The sequence below is a fragment of the Physella acuta genome, unplaced genomic scaffold (assembly GCF_028476545.2).
Source record: "Physella acuta isolate Inbredline_101_S28 unplaced genomic scaffold, ASM2847654v3 ptg001278l, whole genome shotgun sequence".
Classification (NCBI taxonomy): Eukaryota; Metazoa; Mollusca; class Gastropoda; family Physidae; genus Physella; species Physella acuta.
In genome coordinates this window covers 65,466-82,500 of record NW_026732793.1, presented here as the reverse complement: position 1 = coordinate 82,500, position 17,035 = coordinate 65,466, and the positions used below count along the sequence as shown (strand labels likewise).

General features: G+C 37.0%; 1 protein-coding gene across 5 annotated transcripts in view; it reads right to left on the bottom strand.

The window, feature by feature from the left end:
• LOC131957918 (uncharacterized) overlaps positions 1-17,035 on the bottom strand; it is a 44,561-nt gene that overhangs the window by 11,680 nt on the left and 15,846 nt on the right. For 2 of the 5 annotated variants that reach the window (XM_059322766.1, XM_059322763.1), the window contains exons 2-10: positions 12,960-13,258; positions 11,159-11,232; positions 10,305-10,437; positions 6,990-7,077; positions 5,757-5,902; positions 3,334-3,523; positions 2,184-2,277; positions 2,038-2,063; positions 892-990 (exon numbers count right to left, since the gene is read on the bottom strand). In XM_059322766.1, the coding sequence (XP_059178749.1) occupies positions 892-990; positions 2,038-2,063; positions 2,184-2,277; positions 3,334-3,523; positions 5,757-5,902; positions 6,990-7,077; positions 10,305-10,437; positions 11,159-11,232; positions 12,960-12,996 (887 nt within the window). In that variant the 5' untranslated portion in view covers positions 12,997-13,258. Of the gene's footprint in view, positions 1-891; positions 991-1,947; positions 1,974-2,037; positions 2,064-2,157; positions 2,278-3,333; positions 3,524-5,756; positions 5,903-6,989; positions 7,078-10,304; positions 10,438-11,158; positions 11,233-12,959; positions 13,259-16,028; positions 16,112-17,035 lie in introns of those variants that run through there. The other 3 variants (XM_059322768.1, XM_059322765.1, XM_059322764.1) reach the window with 3 other exon arrangements.

Here is a 17,035-nt window from a genome sequence, read left to right as displayed (position 1 = left end):
TATTGTATCTAATTACGACAAAAAACTCATTATTTTAGGGGTTTAGTTACATGTACACTATTTCAATCTGGATACGAACTTCGAAAAATAAATTTTTAAATACTTCATGCATTCAAACTATTTGTTTTAAAGTATTACAAACCCTTCAATGTAGTTAATGGACCAGATGGCTATTAACATATAGACATGTAGCCTACATACTTATTTGTGTTGGAGGAAGCTTCGTCTAACATTAAAATTCAGAAGAAGATACGTTGATACGTGTTTAATTGAGAGGTTTATGTCACATATGACTTGTTTTTATACTGCGGGCCCTCCTCCAGTGTGGTTGTACAAGTTGTGTACGAAATGACATGTTCGTTTGGGCGTTGTAGGGCATGCAGCCTACTAGCTTTAAGAATTTTTGTGAACTATATATGTGTACAGGAATTTGTACACTATCTAATGAAGTACATGTGTATTCACTCGCTGATGCGTTGTGTACAATGTAGATGTTTACTAATTCTCTGATGAGATATGCACAATATGATTTAGATGTGTACTTACTCTCTGATGAGTTGTGTACAATATGATGTATATGTATACTAGTGTACTCTAATGAGCTGTGTACAATATGACAATATGATGTAGATGTGAACTAATGTACTCTAATCAGCTGTGTACAATATGATGTAGATGTGTACTAATGTACTCTAGTGAGCTGTGTACAATCTGACAATATGATGTAGATGTGTACAAATGTACTCTAATGAGCTGTGTACAATATGACAATATGATGTATATGTGTACTAATGTACTCTAATGAGCTGTGTACAATATGACCAATATGATGTAGATGTGTACTAATGTACTCTAATGAGCTGTGTACAAGTGTAGTAGAGGTATACTCACTCCCTAATAAGCTCAGGTAACAGTTTCTTCATCTCCGTGTACAGCTGTGGGTACTGTCTCTCGTAGTAGCTGCTGTCTATCTGTATCTCCACATCACCCCTGGTACATTTTGGATGAACGATATAACATATCAACATATCGTTAAAGAACGACAATAGAAATATATAATTTTTAAATATTTTTTTTTAAATTCTAATTTTATCCAGTATTCAAATGATCGGTAGCGTACACTACAGCTTTATAGAGTTAGGATTGGTGATAGATTGTTTTTAATCCAAACGCTTTTTTTTACTAAACAAATCTTGTTTCATTCAGAATCCAACATATTCTTCCAATGCCTGCTTGATTCTGTTTAAATAGACTGATTTGTTTATAAAGTAGACATCGTACATCTACTTGGATATAAAGTAAACATTGTCCACCTACTTGTATATAAAGTAGACATTGACCACCTACTTGTATATAAAGTAGACATTGTACACCTACTTGTATATAAAGTAGACATTGTCCACCTACTTGTATATAAAGTAGACATTGTCCACCTACTTGTATATAAAGTAGACATTGTCCACCTACTTGTATATAAAGTAGACATTGTCCACCTACTTGTATATAAAATAGACATTGTCCACCTACTTGTATATAAAGTAGACATTGTCCACCTACTTGTATATAAAGTAGACATTGTCCACCTACTTGTATATAAAGTAGACATTGTCCACCTACTTGTATATAAAGTAGACATTGTACACCTACTTGTATATAAAGTAGACATTGCCCCCCTACTTGTATATAAATTATACATTGTCCACCTACTTGTATATAAAGTAGACATTGTACACCTACTTGTATATAAATTAGACATTGTCCACCTACTTGTATATAAAGTAGACATTGTCCACCTACTTGTATATAAAGTAGACATTGTCCACCTACTTGTATATAAAGTAGACATTGTCCACCTACTTGTATATAAAGTAGACACTGTCCACCTACTTGTATATAAAGTAGACATTGTCCACCTACTTGTATATAAATTAGACATTGTCCACCTACTTGTATATAAAGTAGACATTGTCCACCTACTTGTATATAAAGTAGACATTGTCCACCTACTTGTATATAAAGTAGACATTGACCACCTACTTGTATATAAAGTAGACATTGTCCACCTACTTGTATATAAAATAGACATTGTCCACCTACTTGTATATAAAGTAGACATTGTCCACCTACTTGTATATAAAGTAGACATTGTCCACCTACTTGTATATAAAGTAGACATTGTCAACCTCTTGACCTTGTCTAGCCAACTTCTCGCTGTAGCCGATCTTGATTTTCTTGAAGCTGATGACCAACTGGTTCCTCTGACGCGGCGTCCAGGACCTACAGAAGAGTCAACTGTTGAGTCAGAACGTCGGTGTTACACCGTGATCAGTTGTCATCACTTATATGTGACCAAAGCGTCAGTAGAGTCAGCATTCTGTGTAACTAAATCGTCAGTAGAGTCAGCAGTCCTGCGTGACCAAAGCGTCAGTAGAGTCAGCAGTTCTGTGTAACTAAATCGTCAGTAGAGTCAGCAGTCCTGCGTGACCAAAGCGTCAGTAGAGTCTGTGTGACTCTGACAAGTCTACTCATTATTAGTCTATCACTCTACGAACAATGTCAGGCTAGGATACTAAAGTAACATGTTTTATAAAATTCCGTTTAGAATTAGTGGCCTTGTTAAAGGACCCGGGTATAATTTATCAAGTAGGTTAATTGTCTGGTTATGTTATGGAGTATCAATGTACCCAGTAGTGTTGTTATGGTAAAGACAGTTTTAAGACAGTCTATAGTTGAAGTACTGGAGGATGTAGGCGTAATGGTAGGCAATACACACAATAAAGGCGTTGTAGTAGGCAATTATTCAGGTAAGCTAGGAAATAGTTCATGTAAGGTTGGCAATAGTTCAGGTAAGGTAAGCAACAGTCCAGGTACTTTCGGTAATAGTTCAGGTAAAGTTAAAAATAGTTTAGGTAATTTAGTAAATACTTCGGGTAAGGTTGGCAATAGTTCAGGTAAGGTATGACATAGTTTAGGTAAGTTAAGCAATAGTTCACGTAAGGTTCGCAATAGTTTAGGTAAGGTAGTTGAGATAAGTTTGACAATAGTTAAGGTAAGGCTAAAAATAGTTCAGCTAAGTTGGACAAAAGTTCAGATAGAAAATAGTTCGGGTAAGGTAGCCAATAGTTCGTGATAGCGGAAGAAATTGTTAGATAAAATAGGAAATAGTTGAGGAAAATTAGGCAATAAATTTAAAATGTCTGTTTATTATTTGATTAGAGCGTTGATTTGGAAAATGATCATCAGTAATCTACTAGTAAAAAAAAAATTGGCATATTCTTAGAAAACACGACAAAGAAAACCCATCGAAGGCCGAAACAGATCAAGGTCACGTACTTGAAGAACGGGTTCCTCTCCACGAAGTTGGTCTTGTCCTGAAACTCCTTTTCGATGACCTCCTTGACAGACACGGCATAGAGCGCGCGGTCTATGACGACGAACTCACACAGCGTGGAGGCGAAACAGCTGGCTGTCCGCATACAGTTCTCACTGACGAGGGCTACTTCACCTATACACGCTCCGGCCGCTGGGGGGGGGGGGGAGGGAGAGAGGGGTGGGGGTAAGGTGTTATGATCCTGGTTTATGTATTATATGTTTTGAAATTTATTTTTCAAGAAACCACAAATAGCTAGTAGTGGACCGTTATAAATAGGACAGGAATTAACACCACATATAGCTAGTAGTGGATCGTTAACAATGAGACGGGAATTTACACCACAAATAGCTGTAACTGGTTTACGTAACACATGTCTTGTCATTTATTTTTCAAGAAACAAACTTTTTCAAATACATAAGGCAATGTTTCTATTTTTACATTATTAATATAGAAGATGATTGGAAAACTAGAAAATTTCATATTGGTAATAATTTGTCAAACTACAAATTTGTCATGGGACGGCGTGGTCTAGTGGTAGAAGACTTTCCGCAAGTCTCGAGCTCAAATCTGGGTTCAAGTCAGTAGAACGTCCCTGAGTCCATCCAGCTCTGATGGGTACCTAACTCACGTTATGGAAAGTAAAGGTGGCTGGGCATAGTGCTGACCACACTATCTCTTCATATGCCGAGGTCACAGATATTCTATTTCACTCATGTACCGTCAGGTTCGAAAGAGGAACTTTAGCTTTTGAAAAATGTAACAACTGTAATGTTCCCATTTGCAAAGCTTCCAAATTCAAAATAATGTAACAAACACAACATACACGCCATTTACGTTACAATTATACTACTTTTTTATACAATTAAGGCTTTAATTAAATGAAGATTGTTGAGAACCAATTCATACAAAATATGCCCAGCCAACCAGTTAAAGTTCAAAACACAAAAACACCACTACTAACAATTCCCTGTTTAAAAACTATAAAAAGAAACGTATTCAATTTCAAATCTGAGATCTCATTAAGATTTTAATTAAGTTTAATTAGCCTGGGAGGGGTCGTGTCACCAGCACTTGTAAGACAATGTAAAGTGTCTTTTGGTATTTTAAACATTAATTTTACAGGGGCAGGAAACGACATGTTGCTATTGTCACAAATGAACAGTGACACAATACAGCTCCGCTGAGATCTATTACTGGTGTTGAGTCTCTTTGTTGTGGCTCATATGCGAGCTATTTGTGGTTTAATTTGTGTCTTATTGTTGTAGATCCGCAACTAGCTATTTGTGGTGTTCATTTGAGTCTTATTGTTAAGGTCCTATACGAGCTATTTGTGGTGTTAATTCGCGTCATTTAAAATATAACCGTTAAATCACACACAAAAGAAGCGTAGGCATTGATTATCTTCTGAATGGTGCTAATGAAAGAATGCATGTTTTACGTCATACACCAGGGGGGTCCAATCGATTCGTCTTTGTACCGCATCAGTTAAACCCAAAGGATATTGGTGCCTCCCCTATGCCTGACCCACCCCTCCCAAACCAAGTTTATAGCTCTATGCTTAACAATGTCGCGTATGGGTCAGAACGTCTTAAATTCAAACTGTCTCAAGAAGAACAAGGTACAGCTATCGTTTGTGTTCAATATCGATTCCATGTTCCGAAAATATTTTACAGACAGTTTTATATTACTTTTTTGTTTGCGGTTAAATTAGAGATGTTGATTCGATATGTAGCGAGCGTCACCCAATGTTTCTTTCAGACTTTATTCAACAGAAGATAAGGACATTTGAAACTTCCAGTGTGAGGGTGGGTGGTGGTTAAAACATGGGTTAAAGTAATATATTTTTTCCATAATTTTCTTTTTCGGCGTGGGGGCGGGTCAACACGACCCTCACCCTTTCTCCACCCCGGGAGAGATGTCGGAAAGCAAATTCAGGTGTCCCCACACCTAGGGGCTTCCACTGTTAAATTGTTATTTAAATGTCGTAGCAAATGAAAGTTTTAAATCCGCTTGCTAGTTCCCAGCAATAAACTTAAACTATTCTTAGGTTTAAAGTTGTACTGTAAGACTTGGGCTAGGATAGGACGTAAGGTCTGAGTTCGTGTTCAAAGTTTCTGCTAGGAATCTCTCGGGGGTGAAAATATATACTTTAACAAGTGTCCGCCTCCGCCCCAACCCCCCACCCCCCTTTAAAAATATCAAGTACCCACCCAGAGAAAAATGTCTGAAAGAAACACTGTTCTTGTTAGGATAGCCTTAAATCAACAAGTTATTATTTGGTTACAATGTATTACCATAAACCAATTTTTTTTTCAAAAGAAGATTCTTCATTATGGCGTTATCGGAAAATTAGTGTAAAGAAAATTTTAAAATGAATACAAACTTTTCTGGGCCACTTCGTTGCCGAAATCGTTTTTACTGAACTTCTTCTTGCCCAGCGCGGCCTCCACCCTGTTGAGACACTCCCTCTCGTTTTCCGACTCGAAGATCACGTGCACGGAGACCTCACCCCTCAGGATGGCAAACATGCTGGGGAACATCAAAGGGTTAAACTCAAATTTGGGGTTTTAATTGGATCTTTAAGACTTAAAAGTGTAACAAATTTTTTGGGGATATTTTTACATCAAAGGGTTAAACTCAAATTTGGGGTTTTCTTCTTCGTTCTTAATTCTAGTGTTGAAGGGATCCCTTCCAACATTATTAAGCATACGTGTCTACTTGTTATGCACCACTGACTCCAATTGCAGCCTGCTTTTTTTTGGATTTGCTTCCATAGTCTTTGTTCAACAGCAGTTGTTTGATTTTGGAGTTGTCTCTCCTAGAAGAGTGGCTGTACCCAGCCTCATCTGCCCGATGGTTTGAACTCGAGACGTTTCAGTTTAGCAACCATGAGCTTTTAATTTTAATTAGATCACAAACAAGTGACAAATTATTATTTTTTTTTGGTAATATTAACATCAAAATGTTAAATTTAAATTTGGTGATTTAATAAGAACTTAAACGTGTAACAATTGTGTGTGTGTGTTTGGAGATGTAGACGTCAAAGGGTTAAACTCAAATTTTAGGTTTTAAGACTTAAACGTGTAACATTTTTGTGTGGATATGTTTACATTACATCAAAGGGTTAAAACATTTTTTGTGTGCAAATGTAGACATCAAAAAGTTAACCTAAAACTTGGGGATTTATTAGAACTTAAGAAACAATTTATTTTTGGTCATGTCGGCACCAGAGTGTTAAACGAAAACTTGGTATTTTAAATAGAACTTAATCAGAAGACAAATTCTTTATTGAGTAAAACTGACCATACTTCAGAGTTGAAAATTGGGAACTTCAATTATAACGACAAATAAATTAATTAGTTATCAGAGAAATAGCGCCATCAAAGTGTTTAATTAAAATGTATACTTCATTTAATTAACATTAATTATTTTAAATGAAAGAGTTTCTTTCAGAACTGGTGTTCCGATGGTAGATGGAGTAGAGTTCGTTTGATTCAATAACCTACACTTATAAAAGAATAGTGCGGTCAGCATCATGCGGAGCCGCTTTAGTTTGCCTATAGTCAGGTACTCATCAAAGCTAAGTGGACTGAGGATTAATTAATTAGTCAATTACCTGTCTCCTGTGTCGCCTTGTTTGATGAAAATTGAGTCCGGCTCGACACGTAAATATTTGCATCTTTTAATAATTTCTTGAATACTACCTGGAATAAATGTGTCAATAAAATGTGGAATTAATATTTTATCGGTATTTTAGCTGTAGATTTTAACTCATGCATACTAAACTCCTGTGTCGAGTTTGAACCACATTTACAAGTTAAGTTTTGTAGTTTCTTCTATGGAAGGATCCGTTAACCTTTTCGAGTAAAGAGCCATTTTATTGGTGACCTAGGTAGTTCACTAAAGATCAGGTGGTGTTCCATACAGTCATCTACTCCGTCTAGTGACGAATGAAATCTTTTTGTTGGGACCACTACTTTGGAAGAAGAACATAGCCCTTTTCCCCCACACCTCCCCCGTCAATCACCCCCCCCCCCTACCGTCATCATCCCCCCCTACCGTCATCAATTACCACCCCACCCCAAACCAATCACCAACCCACCCCTAATCAATTACCAACCTAACTCTACATTGCTACAATTAACCTTACCGTGACCCTATCATTAAAACTAATTTTAACCTAATCTCCAACCCCATATTAATTAAACCCCTTCGCAGTAAAACCAAACTCCACCAGTAAACCATAAAATCCACAGCATACTCTACTGCCCTGCTGATCATAAAATTAGCCTGTTGCACGGAATTTTCAAACCTCAATTATTTCAGGGGAAAAATATAGACCTATATACCAAAACTAAAAATATATCGTTTTCATTGTATCGATACCAATGTATGTATGTTAAGCTTGAGAAGGAGGGATATGGCCTTTAAAAAATTGGTGGGCGTGGCACCACCAACTTATAACCCTTCACCGTTCACTCTATGTTGATAACATTGACGTATGTTCTACTGCGACCTTACGATAATTTGGAAGAAAATAAGTTGAGCTCGTTAGTCATACGTTCATCGTGATAGCGTAAGCGTGTATTATCGTCTGTTTGTGTTCTTGAACTGCACGCGAGAGATCACATGACCTAACCAATCATGAGTTTATTTTCTGCGCGGCTGTTGCGAATTATTTCGCCAGTAGGTGATAAGGCAGGTAGGAAGCGGACGGTTTATAATTGGATGTGACCAGTTATGTCAACAAGCTCTCACACTCAATGTGTTAACACTCTCTTAGACTGAATATTTTAACAATCTCTCTAACCGAATATGTTAACAATTTCTCACAGTGAATTTGTTAACAATCTCTCACACCGAATATGTTAACGATTTCCCACACTGAATTTGTTAACAATTTCCCACGCTGAATTTGTTAAAAATTTCCCACACTGAATATGTTAACAAACTCTCTTGTTGAATATGTTAACTATCTCTCTAACCGAATATGTTAACAATTTCCCACACTGAATTTGTTAACAATCTCCCACACTGAATATATTAACAATATCCCCACACGCGATAACACAATTTATTCAGCTGAGTCTCGCCAAATAAAAATTTCGTGCGTCGTAAAAAACTATCACTTTCTGTTGGTGAAATTAGGTTGGCGTGTTAGCTTCAACTTCTTCGTTCTTCATTGCATTATTGGAGGTGATTTCCTCCAACAGAATTCATGTCAACATGTTTATGCGAAATCAGCCTGCTTTTTATTCTTGGTGTGTTGTACCCAGCTTTGTGTCACGGGGTTTGAACTCTGTACATTTGGGTTAGCAATCACGTGTGTTCTCGTCCGACCACGCCGTCGGCCGGTGTGTCATCCAATTAATTAATAATTGGTATTTTTGTTTCGTGTTTTAAAATTAAAATTTCAATTTATACTCCAAAAAATAGAATGTTATTTGGACTTTACGCAATACACATAGAATCGTATAGTAGAAGAATGTGGTGTCCATTTTTTTAGACAATGGAAGTGTTCGAAGACGTCTCTTCTTCTTTCCCATTCCCGACAACGCCAGACTTCACCTTACTTAATTGTTTACATCATACAAACTCGAACCCAGGTACTCGGGGTTTTGGGGTTCGCCATCGAGTGCTCTATCACCCCTACCATACCATTCCACAGAAGAAGTGATCGATAATTTATTGTCTATCGATTGGCGTGTTTAGCGTGCACTTTAATGCTGGTGTTGCCCCAAAATGACAAATTGATAGTACCTTGTTTATGCCGGTACGCCAATCAAAAAATATTAGTCGCGCGCGGTTCATGCAAACACCAATCAAAAGCGTCAAGGTACAAATTATCTGACAGATATAGGTCATAGGTCAGCACATAAACGTCGCGCTAAGGGCAAAGTTCGCACATTTAAAAATATACAATCAGACTTATCCTACGAAATAAATAATTTTTGTGATCTGAATATAAAATTGTAGGTTTTTAAATTGCGTTGTTTTGATATTTAAAATAACATCAATATATAGAAGGTGAAGGTGAGAGTACGTTTTAAAGCGCATAAGATTTGCTATGTTTATTTCTGCAAGATTAATTCTCGTCTTAGCAAAAATAACACGTTTGCTGATTAAAGGGAGAGAGGCCACGTGCTTCAGATAACATTTAACCCCTTCATACGGACAAAAGGGAGGGGGTGGGGTAAGAGGGGAGGGGGGAGGGGGGGGGGGGAGTGGATAAGCTTGATCTGACAAACAAGATCAAAACGTATACAACTTATCTGACAGAATATATGGGACCCCCTGACTATGCTTTCAACATGACTACTTATTGTGTCATAGCTAGAAGTATTATTTTCTGCTAACTTTTAAATTCCAGATGCCCTTGGTCTCAGCCCTATCTGCCCATCATTTGATCCTCCGCTGTCTCCATGCCGATCATTTATTTCCGGGGGGGAGGGGGAGATTCAAGGGGGTGGGCTTAAATTTCCGAGTTGAAGGGGAGAATTCTGCTTAATGTATATTTATTTTCAAATCATGTTTTTCTATTTCGTTGGGTGGGGATAGAAAAATGGGACGGTGAATGTGCTTCCGAGGTTGGGGGGGGGGGTGTAGTGCCCCCACGAGAAGAGGTGCTCAAAAGAAACTCTGCCTCCCCCCCCCCCCCCCCCCAACACACACTCCTCATACAACCAAGGCTACCTACGATAAACACAATTACTGACCACCACCCTCCCCCCTCCCAATACACACACAAAGTCACACAGTCATACACCCCTAACCTTCCCCGCCCGCCTGACACAAACACCCAACCATAACACACTTCCTACACACTAAACCGACATCCTCCTCCTCATACACACAACTTTGCGTATCTCATCACCCCCCCCCCCCCCCGACACACACACACACACACACACAAACACACACACGTACTGACCTTGTTTAAGACTATGAAACCACTCAATATGTTTTCTGAGAAAGGGAACAAACTCGTGACACTCAAAGTCTGTTCTCATCTGTGGGTCCTTTTGGATGAGGGTAACAAACTTGTCCAAGTTCGATTGTCGACCCTGAAAAAAGTTTACGTACCATCGAAATGAATGTAATGTAACACAACGATGATGTTACAGTTTTACATTTACAAAACAGAAAACATACAGCTACATTTAGTGTGGGTTTTTTTTTAACATGGTAACCACGTGTGTATTATCAGTACTAAAGTAAAGTATTCTTTCGAGCCTGACGGCCCACTTGGGCGGGTGAAGTATAGTTCACCTGCATCTCTGATCTCGGCATGTGAAGGGATATTGTGGTCAGCACTTTGACCAGCCGCCTTTTCTTTTCTTAACGCGAGTCATGAACCCATCAGAGCTGGGTTGACACAACGACGTTCTACTGACACGAAACCGGGATTTAAACTCGACTTTCGGGTTAGCAGTCGTATGCTCTACCATTCGACCACGCCGTCCCATATCCGTTTTAAAATAGAGTTTTAAAAAGCAAATCAAGTAGAGGCTGTGGTGCTTAGCGCTAGACGGCTAACCCGAAAGTCTCAAGTTCGAATGCGGGTTCAAGCAGTAGAACGTCCCTGAGGCCACCCAGCTATGATGGGTACCTAACCCACATTAGGGAAGTAAAGACGACCGGCCATATTGTTGACCTTACTATCTGTTCACATGCCGAGGTCACAGAAACAGGTAAACTCTACTTCACTAGTCCAATGGACCGTCAGGCTCAAAAAGGAAACTTAACTTTTTTTTAAACAAAAAAAAATAGAATGTGGTGATTCACCTCGACATCAGCACCAGATTTCGTGATGTGTGGTGTTGGCGTTGTCGTTGGTGTCGACACACCATCACTTTGCTCTGAAACGATAAAAGTCCACTCATTAAAACTACTAATTACAAACGCTAATTATACCGCTAATTATGTTTATAATATAATTTTAAGCTTATTTATTGCTAAATAAAAAGTTTTATAAAATCTAGTTATAAAACACGAAATTTTAAAATGTCCTCTTAGATATTAATAATAGCAACAATGCTAATTTCATTTGCGCTACTTATAACTTTTGACTAATTAAAACAAGTAGTAAAATATAATTTAAAACATATTTAAAACTACTGCACTGTAATTTAAATAACTAATTACAATTAGTAAGTAAAACTTAATATAAGCACAATCAATTAAAACAATTTCCCTTAATTTCAATAAATAATATTACATCATTGCTATAATTATAACACACAACATTAACTCTAGTCTAAACCTAAACTTTAGTCTTAGTGTGACCTTGTATGTTGAAATTCTGATACAGGCGAATCTCATTGTATAAATATACTCCGGCATTTAAAATCCATACGCAACAAAAATATTAAAACAAAAAGCTATTCTTTAAGCCAAACGTAGCCATTTCTGGCCAAGTCGTCTATATTACAGTGAGCTGTTTACATTGTGTATTTTTTTTTACTGCCAGGAACTGATTAGCCGACACTCAAGGATTATTGACAGCACAAATAGTTGAGTAGGTCGAGATGACATATGTCAGTTTACTAGACCAAGGTTCGAATACCTTCTTAACCAGTTCACTTTATCCCCACTTTAGTGGGTACTGGACTAAATGGAGAAAGGAAAAGTCGATTTTCGTGTGGTCTTGTGTCATTAAAAAATGTCTTATCCCTTTGAAGAACAGCATTTATATAAATACTATAATTGAAAATGTAAAATAAACAATAACATTGTGGAATAGTTTTAAGACACAATAGCCTGCTTGCACAAATATATCTTACTTTTTTTACAAATAGTGTTTTTAATTATATTGTAAAAAGCGATTTCTGCTACAGCTTTGCAACTCTCATGACTTATAAAATAAATATTTTTTTGTAATTACCAATTAGTGTCATGGTTTAAAGAAAAAAAATGTCATAGTAATGTTAATTAAACAAGATTGGGTATACTAGGTAAATTATAATTTTGAAACAGTTATATAGGATAGGGGATGGTGGAAAGGGTTTAATTTTGTGGTATATGGTATGTTTGCGATTCGCAAACAGTTAAATATTTAAAGTAGTATTTTTAATGTTATGTTTTTAAACTTCTTAGCCCATATATTTCGTTACTTAAGATATTATGCTTAGACCTCTAATTTGTCGTAATCAGAGTTGCACAATTAATTATTTCTTTAACGTAAATTTACCGTTATTACCAGGCAATATAACGTTACTGTTAATAGCCGTAACATACTTAACCGTTAACATTTGTAACACAACTTAACCGGTAATAACAATGTTAACAATGTTACCATTAATACTGGAAACATAACTTTACCATTAGTACTTTAGTACTGGTAACATTTCTTTACTGTCAATAGTGGTAAGATAACTTTACTATTATTACTGGTAATATAACTTTACCATTAATACTGGTAACATAGATTTACGTTAATATTGGCAACATAACTTTACCGTTAATAGTCCTTACAAAGTTTTAACACTTGTTACATAACCGTTAATAACACTATTAAGATAACTTTACCATTAATACTGATAATACTTATAATATAACTTTACCGTTAATACTACTACTAACATACCTTTACCGTTAGAACTGATATCTATTTCCTCCTCCATATTGCGGACTACCAAGAAGCAATATGTAATCTGTTTGACGCTCGCCTCTCTGTGACCTTCCTACTACTCCATCCAACTCTTCTGTCTTGACGGCAGGCAGATGATATCATGCCAGAAAGTCCACGTCTGAAATCAATCGTTCATTTGTCGTCTGCCTCTCACAAGCGCCAACTGGCAAATGGGATTTTAGTGTTTGGAGAAAATCCTGGCTAACCAAGTGACTTGTTTTTTATGGGGTGAGTTTAGTTTGGTGACGTCAAGACTGTGATTTTGAGAAAAGAATATTTTCTAAAAATACACACAGAAGCCAAAGAAAAGACACTGATATATAAATGTATCAATGAGTATATTTATTCTTAATGGTATTATTTAAATGTCGATTTCAAAGAAGAATCTAAAATTATTTGTTTAATAAATTCCACTATGGCAGGATTCATTCTTCCAAACTATTGAACACAACGACCAGCTAGAATGACAAGCTATAATGACCATTTACAATGACCAGCTATAATGACCATTTACAGTGACCAGCTATAATGACCATTTACAGTGAACAGCTATAATGACCATTTACAGTGACCAGCTATAATGACCATTTACAGTGACCAGCTATAATGACCATTTACAGTGACCAGCTATAATGACCATTTACAGTGACCAGCTATAATGACCATTTACAGTGACCAGCTATAATGACCATTTACAGTGACCAGCTATAATGACAATTTACAGTGACCAGCTATAATGACCATTTACTGTGACCAGCTATAATGACCATTTACAGTGACCAGCTATAATGACCATTTACAGTGACCAGCTTTAATGACCATTTACAGTGACCAGCTATAATGACCATTTACAGTGACCAGCTATAATGACCATTTACTGTGACCAGCTATAATGACCATTTACAGTGACCATCTATAATGACCATTTACAGTGACCAGCTTTAATGACCATTTACAGTGACCAGCTATAATGACCATTTACAGTGACCAGCTATAATGACCATTTACAGTGACCAGCTTTAATGACCATTTACAGTGACCAGCTATAATGACCATTTACAGTGACCAGCTATAATGACCATTTACAGTGACCAGCTATAATGACCATTTACAGTGACCAGCTATAATGACCATTTACAGTGACCAGCTATAATGACCATATACAGTGACCAGCTATAATGACCATTTACAGTGAACAGCTATAATGACCATTTACTGTGATCAACTATAATGACCATTTACAGTGACCAGCTATAATGACCATTTACTATGACCAGCTATAATGACCATTTACTGTGATCAACTATAAGGACCATTTACAGTGACCAGCTATAATGACCATTTACTATGACCAGCTATAATGACCATTTACTGTGATCAACTATAAGGACCATTTACAGTGACCAGCTATAATGACCAACAACCTTTGATGATAAACTCATATGCCCACCCGCATGACAATCTGCCATAACTGGCTGTGTTTCACGGCTATATTTCCCAGCTATGTGTCCAGCTACGTTTCTCAGCTGATAAGTTGCAACCAGCTGCGATTCCCAGCCTATATTCCCAGCTGCCTAAACTAACACCCCATCACTCTAACAGAACCCGGTCTGATTAACAATTGATTACAAGACGAACCAACAACAAAACGAGATTTCCTATCGATCCGATTGATTCATAGCTTCAGCCATCGATTTCACCATCTTCACATTGTTACATCTGTCTGTGGCTTACAACTTTAAGAAAAGAGTTTTGTCTAGTTTTTTTTGTAAATGCGCTTTAGGTGATCACTATACATTGTAGTACATTCAAATTTAATAAAATAGTAAAATATGTTGATAAGCAGATGACTAGGATTTAATCATTTATAATTCTAATCTCTGTTAGGGTTATGGTTAGTGTCAGAACTGCGACACTGTTGTAATTAGCATTAAAATTTATTAAATTATTAGTGTTAGAACTAGGTTTATGTTAAGATTCATTAACATACTTATAAATGGGTTCATGGTTAAGATTAGAATCAGCGATTGGATATCAGCACAAGCTAAGTCCATGGTTTATCCAATGTAATGAAATTTACTGAAACAATATTCATATTATCCTCAGAAATTTTGTGACACGTCCATCTCGCTATTCAATAAATAAAAATACGCGCCTTTATGATGTTATTGAGAACGGTGTGGTCGAGTGGCAGAGCTTACAGCTACTAGCCTTAAAGTTTCGAGTTCGGATCCCGGGTTTGAGTCTGGAGGACCTCCTTGAATCCAGTCCACCCAGGTCTTTTGGGTACTTGACTCTCGTTAGGGAAAGTGAAGCGGCGGCTATTATTGACCACACTATCCCCTTGTATGCTTAGGTTGTTAAAAATGACAGAGTATATTATAGCCTCAGCTGTTGCTACCCTTTCGAATCCTAAAGTCTGAAACGACGACACACAAAAACTTAATGGGAAAAGTAAAGAAATAAAACAAACTTACTTTCTTTAGATACAACACTAAAAGCAGTGGTCACTCGGAAAATCTCTAATACAATTAAACGATAAAAGCTTTTACTCATTTATTCTAAGACATTAAGTTTTTGTTCACTTATTTTTATATATTTGAAAGGTTGTTTTCATTGAGTAGTTGTTATCTAGTCCACTATAAAGGAAAAGAACACAAGTATTACTACCGATTCTATTTTTAGATAAATAATTGGAAACAAAATATTAAAAGAGACGCATTTCCTAATTTAAAGAGACATATCTATCTGTACACTGATATACAAAATATTAAGTCAAAGTTATTATTTAATAATTATTAGTCAATAAATCAACTGCTAACTCATTAAATCCAATGTAGATTTAGTGCTTTTGTTATAAGTCATGCATGAATTAACAAACACTTGGAGTTAAATCAAACGGTAAAAAGTAGATTTGGATTGTATCAAATGCTTCATAAAACCACAATCGATTACGTTTCACTTTTTTACAATGTGTTTAAACAGGCCTACTTCTAGCGTTACTGGCCTCTTCAAATCTTTTACCTCGAGGCTTTCAAATCCTCCAACACAAACAGATATTGCGCCGAGCGTGTTGTCAACTCTCGCTTGATCCACGCAAATCTTTAAACGTTTATGGCGCTAAAGAAATAAATGCACAATTTATTGACTGAGAAATAATGCCCCCTTTTATGTCTGATAAAAACTCTCTCCCCGTCTTGTTTTCGGGGGTTTAGCGGTTAGAGTCGACGGTTATTGCTTTTTTTTTTACTAAAGTGTGGTTGGAATTCGTGAAGTTTTAACTCCCGTGTTGAGTGTTCGCATGATAAGATTAGGGGGTGTCGGGGTATTTATTTTAAATGTTAGGGGGTAGAGTTTGAATAGGTCGGAATGGGTCTACGACATGTCATGACAAATACGTCAAAAGGGAGAAATAAATTTCATAATAAATAGATCAAGATTAGCTCAGACTAAAGAGAAAAATGGCAGGGCCTTATGTGAATTAGGTTTATTTTGTTCAAACTACCCAAAGTACAGGCAAGGTTTTTCTTTGGGACCTAATGTTTGATAGGGTAGGTGAAGTAGAGTTCATCTGTTTCAGTGTCTCGGCGTATAATGAAAAAGTGAGGTCAGTTCTTTGTCCAGCTGTCTTTGCTTTCCCTAACCTGTTTCAGGTACACTTTGGAGCTGGATGACCTCGGAGCCGCACTATGGACGAGCCCGGGCTTCGAACTCAAGACCTTCAAGTTAACAGACGTCCTCTCTAACACCCGGCCAACCCGTTCTAATCCGAACTATCCAAATACTTATCCTAATCTTGACTGTTATCCCAGCCCTGGTCCTAATCCTAGTCCTAATTCTGGGTCTAATCCTTACCCTAATTTCGCCCATGGCCTTTACCCTATTATTAACCCAACAGCTATACACCATACGATGTTTGACTGTAGTGTTGAAGCTCACACAAGTACCGAACATTTAATGTCTTCAATCTGTGTGAGTTGTACACGTGAACAGCGGGTAACATAACACGATTGTTCTATTGTTGATTAAAC